The 11,365-nt window shown below is 41.1% G+C and overlaps 2 protein-coding genes across 5 annotated transcripts in view; both read right to left on the reverse strand.

Moving 5' to 3' along the window:
• Position 1: 1 nt before the first annotated feature.
• LOC145422997 (uncharacterized) lies at positions 2-6,069 on the reverse strand. Of its 4 annotated transcripts, XM_080295037.1 has the most exons (8): positions 5,804-6,066; positions 4,139-4,474; positions 3,171-3,482; positions 2,513-2,605; positions 2,114-2,215; positions 1,536-1,576; positions 1,310-1,451; positions 2-443 (listed from the first exon to the last, which is right to left on the reverse strand). In XM_080295037.1, exons 1-7 carry the CDS (start codon positions 5,841-5,843, stop codon positions 1,332-1,334), a joined length of 1,044 nt encoding a protein of 347 aa, XP_080151163.1. In that variant the 5' UTR covers positions 5,844-6,066; the 3' UTR covers positions 2-443; positions 1,310-1,331. The 4 variants fall into 4 exon arrangements, with proteins under 4 accessions (XP_080151163.1, XP_080151165.1, XP_080151166.1 ...); XM_080295039.1 differs by having other exon boundaries at positions 431-1,451; positions 2,114-2,209; positions 5,804-6,069; XM_080295040.1 differs by having other exon boundaries at positions 431-1,451; positions 2,114-2,209; positions 2,513-2,602; positions 5,804-6,068.
• A 3,021-nt stretch (positions 6,070-9,090) lies between these two features.
• LOC113012797 (neural cell adhesion molecule L1-like) overlaps positions 9,091-11,365 on the reverse strand; it is a 4,110-nt gene continuing 1,835 nt past the window's right edge. Inside the window, exons 2-5 of the mRNA XM_080294885.1 lie at positions 11,258-11,365; positions 10,520-10,647; positions 9,926-9,966; positions 9,091-9,622 (exon numbers count right to left, since the gene is read on the reverse strand). The exon at positions 11,258-11,365 is cut by the window's right edge and continues 52 nt beyond it. Coding sequence (XP_080151011.1) covers positions 9,503-9,622; positions 9,926-9,966; positions 10,520-10,647; positions 11,258-11,365 — 397 coding nt within the window. The 3' untranslated portion in view covers positions 9,091-9,502. The remainder of the gene's footprint in view (positions 9,623-9,925; positions 9,967-10,519; positions 10,648-11,257) is intronic.

Genomic DNA, 11,365 nt, shown 5'->3' on the forward strand with positions numbered 1-11,365 from the left:
CTCCGTCTGTGCTCTAATTTTATTTTTTCTTCTTTCAACAGAAAATGTTATTTGCAGGATTGAGTGACGTCATGCTCCCTGTAACTCCCATAAAGAATTTATTTATATTGTAAAAGAAATATTAGAAAAACACATGAATACAGGTGACCTACTTCTTAACGATTTTCACGACATGCGTTTTTTACTTTTATCTTAAGTCTCACTGACGCTTCTGCTGCGAGTATCTCATAAACAGCATCTCCAAGATGTGGCGATAGTAAAATTGTCCAGCAGGTGTCACTGTGGAGATGTTTTCAGATCGTCTCGAAGCCTGAATATAATTCCAGCACACATGCGTGGCGTGTTTCGTGTTTCATGAAGCCTCGCTTTGCACATCACGGCCATTAACCAGCACACAGTGAGGTTTGGAGAAGAAGAGACGTGGCTTCAGTTACAAGTTCTGCCTGTTTATTAAAAGAAATCAATTAATTACAAAAGAAAATAAGATATGTTCAATAACACTTAATGGCATTCATAAAGAAAACCGAGCTAAGCCTGAAGTTGTTTAATTGCATATCATAAGTATTACTGTGTCAACGACAGGGCAAAGTAAACAGCAGCAAAAATCTTATTGAAAATCATATCAGACTGTGAACTTCTGGGACTAAAGCTTGCTATCGCCAGTGTGTGAATGTGTGTGTGCATGGGTGAATGACTGAATGTAGTGTAAAGCGCTTTGGGGTCCTATGGACTAGAAAAGCGCTATACAAATGCAGGCCATTTAAATGCACTTTTCACACACAGAAACATGCACTAGCAATGAACCTGAGATAAAACCTGCAAGTTAGGACAGTAACTTGGACATAACCTGCAGAGTAGATCAAAACCACAGCTAAGCAGAGCATAAGAAACAGCCGATGAATACATGGGAGCACAGTGGAGTGAGCACTGAAGTAAATGGATGTGACAAGCATGCAAAAATGAGCTGATCTGGCATGTTCTCATTAGTCTTGTTGCAAATTAAAATGATAAAAAAAAATGCAGTTCACTAATGTTCACTTGAGGCTCCAGTGAGTCAACCATAGACTTGATGTCCAACTTTACACTGGAAATAAACACGTTTTACAAGGGTGACAGACAGAGACCAAGACGTTTTTGTCTTTCTATCTGCAATTTCCTCCTTTATAACAAACATTCAGGGAGTTGTTTATTTTTAAAACTTAACCTATTAAGTTGTATTAAGGCTTAAAATGTGCACATTTATGGGTGTAGTTGCTGTGAATTTCCAGGGTCTGTAAAAAGACTGAAGTCTTCAAGTACAAAAACAAACCCAGGTGTGAATCCAGAGAGTCTCATGTGTGGTGTGTGAGTGTAGAGTAGGTCTGGTCCTGGTCCCTGCCGGCTGGATTGAGGCTCTGGTAGGTCGAGTCTTCACGTGTAGAACCTGGAGTACAGTTCTCGTAGTGGACGTCCTGAAACAGAGAAAAACTGTCTTCTTCACATAAAAAGAAGAGACTCTGACTTGGTTAAATCATTTGTGCTAGAAAGAAAGTCACCTCCATGTTTGTGCCCTCTGAGTTTCCTCTGGTCCTCAAACCTGTGGAACAAACAAAGGATGTTCCTCTGTTAGAGGGAACAATCATTCAAAGTGCACGTGAGGCTGAAGATCACTGCTGCCCCTCCTGTTCTTTCATCCTGCTTAGTTGGACTTTATTAGGCTTCATTTTAGACTTTGCCTTCAGAATCAAAGACTCACATTTGCTCGAGTCTCCTCCTGTGTACTGAAGAAGTGATCCACAATAATTATACTATTTTACAGTTTTCATGGGTCGTGTAGTCAGAATATTTTTCCTGTTTTTACTTCACACGTCTGAAGCAGAGAACATCTGGATCTGATCCTGCTGACAGTGTCCAGAGTTCATGTGTGACACAGTTTAGGATTCAGTTACTTCCAGTGTTTAACATCATCTCTACAAGTCACTCCACTCTCCTCTTAGAGCCCAAAGTGGACAAGCAGGATGAAAAATTTTGATGTTTGACTGCAGCTGTTTGAACAGACTTCAAGTGAAGTGAAAAAAGAGTTTTTGGTTAGAAACGAGACGTTCTGTGTGTTTCTGTGTCTCTGTTGTCTTACCTCTGCTGCTCTTCCTCTTGATGCAGATTATTAGAACAGTCAGTGATGAGAGGATGATGATGAGAGCCAGAGTCAGACCCACAACCAGCAGCACATCTGCAGCTGATTGAGAAGAACAACAAGCTGAAGACATGCGTACAGTATATAGAGCTGTACAGTAAGAACTCATCACCTACAGACTGAAATAATATGAAATAGAGGTTGTGTTATTTTAGCATTTTACAGCTTCTAAAGAACATATTCACCTCAGATTGTTTGCTAATGTCACTTGTCAAACTAAATGAAAAGCATATAACAGGACACATTAAGGAGTAATTATGATAATAATTAAACCAGTTTTCACTCAGGTTATAAAGAATCTGTCAGTGTTTCTACTCTCAGACTCATAGATGGATGTACCTGCAGATGCTGCTCTTTCAGGCTGCTCAGTGCTTCCAGTCAAAGTTAATGAAGGTGTGGAGCTTCCTGTAGTTGTGGCTGATGGTCCAGCTGCTGAACAAGAGCAGAGAGGAAAGTTTGACTTATAAATGTTTGGAGCTGTGAAGAAGAAAAACACAAAGATTCAAAAATCAGCTGAGAAATCAAACGAGCCTTAAATGGATCCACTGACTGAGAAAAAACCAGTTTGGAAAATTTCGTTTTAGATTAAAAAAATGCACTAAAATAGTTTAACAATGAAATAAAATATGAATGTATGTTGAAATATCAGGTTCTTGGAAACAATAAAGACATTTAGGGACATTAATGGTCACCTGTTCATTTCCAGCTCCACACTCTGATTCCTGCTCTCCATCACAGTAACTTTACAAAGTTCACATTCTAAATAATCTTGTTTCTAAATAATTCTGTTTCTATGTTGAGATAAACTGAGTGCTGAGAGCAGCCTGAGCTGTTGGCTCACAGGGATCACTGTACAGACACTGAGCTCATTATTAGAAACTTTGCTCGTGTTCAACATGAACATCCACCACTGGAACAGCAGATATATGACAGGAAATAAGGAACAGCTGAACAGCTCCACTCTGACAACATTTGATTAATGTCAGTAAAAACTCACCGTCTGTGACAGTGACCGCAAAGTCTCTGAATGAACTGCTGGAAGATCCACTCAGTGAACATCTGTACCGTCCTGAGTCAGACTTGGTCAGCTGTGTGATGCTCACATACAGAACTCCTGAATCATATCCAATGTTGTATCTGCCGCTCTGAGCTCTGTTATCAAGTGTAAGAACAAGAATGTTTTTTCCACAATCTCCTCTGCAGAAGAACCCTCTGTTTCCAGGTTGTTTAAAGGAACATCCGACTGTGAGAGAGCTTCCAGTTTCTTTATCAAAGTGTTTCAGCTGATCATCGTTTCCATCCAGCAGTGCTGTTAAAGAGACAAACGATCAATAGTTACTATCAGTGCTGAAGATGATGCAGTCTGATCAGAGTAACTCCAGTTTGATCCACAGTTACACTGGGAGCTGCCCAGTTCAACCAGTCTGACAGAGGAACTGTTGGACTAACTGAGATTTAAACGGCTTCATCATCAGACTGATTGGATTCATGAAAACCAGCTTTTATGACAAGTATAGACTCTAAACTGTGAACCCTTCATGGTTTTAAGTACATTTAAAGTCTGGATGGACGTTTGTGTTGTGAATGTGATTTTCACACATTCATTGAGGAAGAATCCATTTTGCTGTGAGGGGAACTCTTGGAAAGATCAAACCGACGACACAGAAGCAAAAACTCATCAAAGAAAATCAAAGTTACATCAGAAAATCTTCTTTCATTCATCAGCGTCTGTTTCTGACATCAACATTTCATTCACATCATTATCAGCTGACACACTCACTAATATTCACACACACTCGTGTCCCAGCTGCAGTTCATCGGTTACTTAGAGGAGTCCAAATGTAACCAACAGTTGACAGAAGAACAAACTTCAGCTTCTTTAAACCGTCAGCAGCTGTCAGTGAAACTCAAACTTTGCTTCAGGAACAGAAACTAAACATTTCCACAGCTGAAACAGAAACTCACCTTCAGCAACAACGATCACGAACCGTTCGTATGAAGCTGATGATGAAGATCCACCCAAACCACAGCTGTACTGTCCAGAGTCAGACTCAGTCAGCTTTGAGATGCTCACAGATAAAACATAAATTAATTCTATTTCATATTCAATGCTGTATCTGCCTGTTTGAGCTCTGACATCAGTTGTATTAATGAGAATGTTTTCTCCTTCACATTCTTCTCTGCAGAACATCTTCCATGTTCCTGGAGACTCAAAGGAGAATCCAGCTTTAAAATCTCCTCCAATGACTCCATAGTGAAGAATCTGAGCATCGGTGACTTCAGGGTTTCCATCCTGCAGAGCTGTTGGAAACATGAACCATCAACAGTTACTGTTTGTACTTCCTGTAAGAAGCTGCAGTCTGATCACAACATTCACACACAGACACACTGAGACTAAAGTCTGAATAACAACAATGATTCATGTCAAATACATTTTATTGTCTAAAGTGGTGGAAAATCTTCTTCCAGTCGACACGACTCAAAATATATCTGAACATGTTTCCTATGCATGAATAAAATGACAAAAAAAGATGAAGATAAACAAAACATGTAAATGACTCATAACTCCTCTGTGTGGTACTTGTAGTAATTATATGTTGAGAGATTGAAGCAACAGCTCAACATGCAAGTTTTTCATGTGTTTCATCCACAGGAAGTGATGTCATCATTTAGTTTAAATGTACTGCTGGTGTCAAAGTTCATGAAGCGACAACAAAACCAGTGATGAAGTTTTTATTTGTTGTAACTTTGTTTTACTGAGGGTGATCGTGGCTCAAGAGTTGGGAGTTCACCTTGTAACCTGAAGGTTGCCGGTTCGAGCCCCGGCTTGGAGAGTCTCGGTCGTTGTGTCCTTGGGCAAGACACTTTGTTTTTTTTTTTTGAGGAAGTAACAAATACTTGCAATGAACGACATGTTATTGAGTAATTTATGACTCTATTTTAAAGCTCTGAAGCCAAACTCAGCAGCTGATGTGAGTCAGTTACTTTATGTGAATGATTTCAGTTCATTCCAGCATTTAAACTCTGTGCAGTCGTATTTCTGTTCAGCTCCAACAGGACAAACAGGAAGAATTAGGAAATAACTTTTCACACAACTCTGGGTTTGAAGATGCTGACAGATTTCACTCACAGGTTTATATTTGTTTGCAGGTAGTGATGTCATTTTGTCAAATCTATATGCACTGTGGGAGTGAACTGTGAATAGTCACAGTGAAGAAACATGAACATGTAACAGTAAAAGCAACAAATGTGTTTTTGTCTTTCAAAGAAAAATTCATTGACTTGATCAACAAGTTTGTATTTTCAAATAATAACTGAAAGTATCAGGTGGAGTTTTTACTTTGATGTTACAGGTTATTTTGAGGACGTAACAAACACTTGTAAGAAACCATCTTTGAAAGGACGAATCCTAAAGCCAAAGTGAGCAGCAACATGTCCATGAATGTCTCACTGTGATGGTTTCTTCTGTCCATACTGGCCACAAACACATCCATGGAATCATGAATAAAAGCAGTTTGAATGGAAGAAGCGTCCATGAAAGTGACTCATAGCTGACTCTGATCATCATGTTTAACAACAGAAACATGTTGAAGAAGGAGAGTGACAGAAAGAACAAGTGAATGTACTCACAAAGGAAGAAGCAGCAGATCAGAGTGTGACGGACTTTCATGATGAGGCTCTGATGGTTCACTGCTGCCTCTCTTCTTCTTCACTGGAAACCAGGAACTTGTGACGCCTCACTTCTCTAACTGAAGGAGTCCCTCCTCCAAACACCACAGCACCTCTACACTCCTCCCCTCTGCATCTGTCTGTGAGTCTGCTGCAGGGCCTCAGGCTTCCTCCTTATATTTATAGTATTATGTGCAAAGTGGAAATACAATGATGACACTTGACTCTGTTAAATTCAGCACAGTGACCAAAACCTCCAACAATGATCATCATTCATCATGAAATCATTTCTCTTTCTGTATCTGAAGAACTTTAGTTTGGGATCATTTAGAAAAACAGTTTGGGTCAAATGTTAGAAAAGAGTCAGACTTTCTTTCTTCTCACAGTTTGTTTAACATGAGTTTCAAATCTTTGCACATTTAAATACATCTATGAACAGAATATGAAAGAACAACAGTTCTGATATTATATCAAACATTTCAATCACCTTGTGGTTCAAAGTGGTATTACACGACAGCCTCATGTAATACCACTTTGAACCACAAGGTGACGCACGAGTCAGTGTAGCATCCAGTACGTCCTCAGTCCGACATCAGACATCCCAACATTATTCCAGTTAGCTCAATATTCCAGTTCCAGGAATGCAGGAATGTTATTGTCACACTCAGCCAACTGATCCTCCTGAGACACAGAAAAAACATCTTTTGACAGAGTAAAGTTTAATATTAAACAAATTAAATAAATAAATCAGCTGTAATCTGTGATATTATTCTGTTATTATATGTTACCTTATAGATGTAATCAAAATAGTTGAATTATGATATTGTTGTAGATCATATTATACCCTTTAAAATAGAGTGTGTGATCTGTATGTAGTTTAGTTCTCATTATACTTTTGAGTTAACAGAACATATTCACATATTAGTTCATTAGATAAAGGTGCATCCTTGATCTGCTGGGAATGTGTTACACTGTTTTCTTGACATGCTTAATTGTTGAATCATGAAGAGAAGGTTGTAAGCAGGAGACTCTGTGTCTAAAGACAGGGGAGATAGATAGACCACATTCCACACCCCCACCTTACAGAAAGCAGAGAAACAACTGCCGAGGTCATAACTTAGGCGCTGTAACAGAGAAAAAATGTGATGTTTTGGCTTTTACGACTAGCTGGGGGCCACTAGAGACTATAAAAAGCTGAGCAACCCGTCACCATTTTGAGACATGTGCCTGACCCTCTGGTAGCATCTCTCCCGTCCGGACGTTGTAATGCTCTGACTGTTGAATTGTATGGAAATAAATGATTGTTGATTGAGCATTGATACACCGAGTATTGTCCCTCCTTCAGCCCAAAGATTCAAAGAACTGCGTGTTTTCAACAAATCTGATATTTGTGACCTACCGGAGACTGAGAGAGAGCAACTTACAGTGGGGCAAAAAAGTATTTAGTCAGCCACCGATTGTGCAAGTTCCCCCACTTAAAATGATGACAGAGGTCAGTAATTTGCACCAGAGGTACACTTCAACTGTGAGAGACAGAATGTGAAAAAAAAATCCATGAATCCACATGGTAGGATTTGTAAAGAATTTATTGGTAAATCAGGGTGGCAAATAAGTATTTGGTCACCTCAAACAAGGAAAATCTCTGGCTCTCACAGACCTGTAACGTCTTCTGTAAGAAGCTTTTCTGTCCCCCACTCGTTACCTGTATGAATGGCACCTGTTTGAACTCATCATCTGTATAAAAGACACCTGTCCACAGCCTCAAACAGTCAGACTCCAAACTCCGCCATGGCCAAGACCAAAGAGCTTTCGAAGGACACCAGGAAAAGTATTGTAGACCTGCACCAGACTGGGAAGAGTGAATCTACAATAGGCAAGCAGCTTGGTGTGAAAAAATCAACTGTGGGAGCAATCATCAGAAAATGGAAGACATACAAGACCACTGATAATCTCCCTCGATCTGGGGCTCCACGCAAGATCTCATCCCGTGGGGTCAAAATGATCATGAGAACGGTGAGCAAAGATCCCAGAACCACACGGGGGGACCTGGTGAATGAGCTGCAGAGAGCTGGGACCAAAGTAACAAAGGTCACCATCAGTAACACACTACAACGGCAGGGAATCAAATCCCGCAGTGCCAGACGTGTTCCGCTGCTGAAGCCAGTGCATGTCCAGGCCCGTCTGAAGTTTGCCAGAGAGCACATGGATGATACAGCAGAGGATTGGGAGAATGTCATGTGGTCAGATGAAACCAAAGTAGAACTTTTTGGTATAAACTCAACTCGTCGTGTTTGGAGGAAGAAGAATACTGAGTTGCATCCCAAGAACACCATACCTACTGTGAAGCATGGGGGTGGAAACATCATGCTATGGGGCTGTTTTTCTGCCAAGGGGACAGGACGACTGATCCGTGTTAAGGACAGAATGAATGGGGCCATGTATCGTGAGATTTTGAGCCAAAACCTCCTTCCATCAGTGAGAACTTTGAAGATGAAACGAGGCTGGGTCTTCCAACATGACAATGATCCAAAACACACCGCCCGGGCAACAAAGGAGTGGCTCCGTAAGAAGCATTTGAAAGTCCTGGAGTGGCCTAGCCAGTCTCCAGACCTCAACCCCATAGAAAATCTGTGGCGGGAGTTGAAAGTCCGTGTTGCTCGGCGACAGCCCCAAAACATCACTGCTCTCGAGAAGATCTGCATGGAGGAATGGGCCAAAATACCAGCTACTGTGTGTGCAAACCTGGTAAAGACCTATAGTAAACGTTTGACCTCTGTTATTGCCAACAAAGGTTATGTTACAAAGTATTGAGTTGTATTTTTGTTATTGACCAAATACTTATTTTCCACCCTGATTTACCAATAAATTCTTTACAAATCCTACCATGTGGATTCATGGATTTTTTTTCACATTCTGTCTCTCACAGTTGAAGTGTACCTCTGGTGCAAATTACTGACCTCTGTCATCATTTTAAGTGGGGGAACTTGCACAATCGGTGGCTGACTAAATACTTTTTTGCCCCACTGTATATGGTTTGCTGTTAGCTCTGTGTGGCTAACCAGCTGATTAGTCTGATGCAGATCCATCAAGTGATTCCAAATGAACATTTAATGCAATGGATTCACTTAAAACACTCAAATAAAACAGAAGAATTCAAAGTTGTCTCTGTTTAGGGTTGAGTAAAATATGAAATCTATAACATTTAATTATTTTTCTTAGTGTACAAAAAACAGACTGATCAGGGGAGGTAATGTGTTTTGTTGTTTTTAATAACATGTACATAATATTGGCAGTTTCATGATACTGAGGGGAGCGACTGTTTCTGTCCAGGGTGGGAGGGGTCAGAAGACATTTTTCGTGTCAGTCTCGGGGTCCTGGAGGTGTCGAGGTGTTGGAGAGAAGGAAGACTGCAGACACCTTCTCAGACAAATGGATGACACACTGCAGCAGAAAGACTTCACAGTGTCCACGGGGCACTCGTGTAGGATGATGGGGGCTGGTGGGGCTGGTTCCTCCTGCAGACGTTCCAGCAGCTGCAGTTCCTCTAACAGCCACTTGAAGCTGACTCCAAAGTGAGTCAATATTTACAGTTTTCAGGGTTTGTGTTCAAACTTTAAACCTGAGGCACTGAAACAAACCCAGGTGTGAATCCAGAGAGTCTCATGTGTGGTGTGTGAGTGTAGAGTAGGTCTGGTCCTGGTCCCTGCCGGCTGGATCGAGGCTCTGGTAGGTCGAGTCTTCACGTGTAGAACCTGGAGTAAAGTTCTCGTAGTTGACGTCCTGAAACAGAGACAAACTGTCTTCTTCACATAAAAAGAAGAGACTCTGACTTGGTTAAATCATTTGTGCTGGTAAATATTTCCACGTTGCCTCGTTGAACCTCTCAGACAACAGTGTCTCTGTTTGTTGTTGGAGTCTCCGTCTGGGCGGCCATTTTTGTCACCTACCTGTTTGAATTCTCCTTCTTGGACTGTAATTTCTGGAACAGTCTACAAACTGAACCATCACACTGTGACTGCTTTATTTCTTTGTTACAGTAGCAGTCTGTCAACAGTGAGAGGAACCAAAGAGAAAGAAAGTCACCTCCATGTTTGTGCCCTCTGAGTTTCCTCTGGTCCTCAAACCTGTGGAACAAACAAAGGATGTTCCTCTGTTAGAGGGAACAATCATTCAAAGTGCACGTGAGGCTGGAGGACAACAGTAAAGCAGGGGTAACAGTTATGCTGTGAAACGTTTAAACGTCATCCAGTTGAATAAATAGCGACTGTTGAGTCGTTGTGTAAAAAGCATTGAAAACTGTTCCAGTGTTTCTTTTTTGTATACTGTGGGATGTGGATGCTACCTCCTGCTGAAATCTGCTGAATTAATAAACTGTATTTCATTGCAGCTCTTTTTTTTAATTGAACATATGTAACTAATGTGAACATTTGAAAATAATTTTTGTGTCTGTGACACATTGTGAATATGCTGGAAACATAACCTCTGTATTTGCTGTGCTTGCACCATGTGAGGATGAAGACTATCAGAACCAACAGCCCGATGGTGCAGGTGGTTATCAGCCAGTTTTTTGTGGAGAATCTGTCAGGGTCTAAAGTGAGACAATAGAAGGTGAGTCATTAAAAACAATATTAGACTCTGGCCGAGGGTCCTTTACAAAATATGCAGAAACACACACACCGATGACGGTGATGGAGGCCTGGGCGGTAACCTTGTCCACATCCGTGATGACCTCACAGGAATATTCAGCGGTGTCGTGTAATTGGACGTCCATTACTCTGAGTGTACCGTTGTCAAAGATCATGTACCTACACACAGATGGAGAAGCACACGTGTACAACCCAAATCCAGAAATGTTGATGTTGACTTTGATGGCAACAACACGGAGATGTTAGAACAGACGAAATGTTGCATCTCATTGGGTTAATTGCCAGCAGGTCGGTAACATGGCTCGGTACAAATAAGAGCTTCTTTGAGAGGCAGAGTTTCTCAGGGATTGTGATTATAAAAACGAAGCATCGGCAGAGCTGTGCCGTTTCACAACAGTGACTGTTGGTGACACCTGAAAGTGCCCGGAAACAAAAAATCAGCAATTTCTCTAAGCGTGACTACTGAGGCTAAAAGTAATTGCACAAACTAACAGATTTTGAAGGATTTAGCTGAATACTTGGATGAAAATAATCTGACGTTTGAACCACACTAAATGCTGCTTCCTCTCTGGAGATGCTCTCCTTCACTTTCCTGCAGCTGCCTTCAGTTGCTGCTTGTTTGTGGCTCGCTCTGTCTCACTTGTCTCACTTTTGGATGTGAAGCTCTGTGCAGTCAGTTTTGACAGAATCTGAGCCGAGTATTTACACAGCAACGTGTTCAGAATGTTCTGAGAATGGACAGAAACAGCGAGTGTGTGCTTTTGTTTACTTTTTATCGACACTAGACTCTGATAGTTTCCGGTCGCCTTGCCTCCAGACCACCTGGTAACTGCCCAGCCGAGGATCTACAGCGAAACAACAGTCCAGGAGGACGCTG

Source organism: Astatotilapia calliptera, chromosome 20, assembly GCF_964374335.1.
Source record: "Astatotilapia calliptera chromosome 20, fAstCal68.1, whole genome shotgun sequence".
Lineage (NCBI taxonomy): Eukaryota > Metazoa > Chordata > Actinopteri > Cichliformes > Cichlidae > Astatotilapia > Astatotilapia calliptera.

What these genes read in the sequence shown, in the direction of transcription:
- LOC145422997 (XM_080295037.1), bottom strand. Translation starts at nt 5,843, where the DNA reads ATGAAAGTCCGTCACACTCTGATCTGCTGCTTCTTCCTTT. An exon ending in GATCTGCTGCTTCTTCCTTT is followed by an intron (nt 4,475 to 5,803) that starts GTGAGTACATTC and finishes TGTTTCCAACAG; the next exon opens with CTCTGCAGGATGGAAACCCT. An exon ending in CAGAGGGCACAAACATGGAG is followed by an intron (nt 1,452 to 1,535) that starts GTGACTTTCTTT and finishes TCTCTGTTTCAG; the next exon opens with GACGTCCACTACGAGAACTG.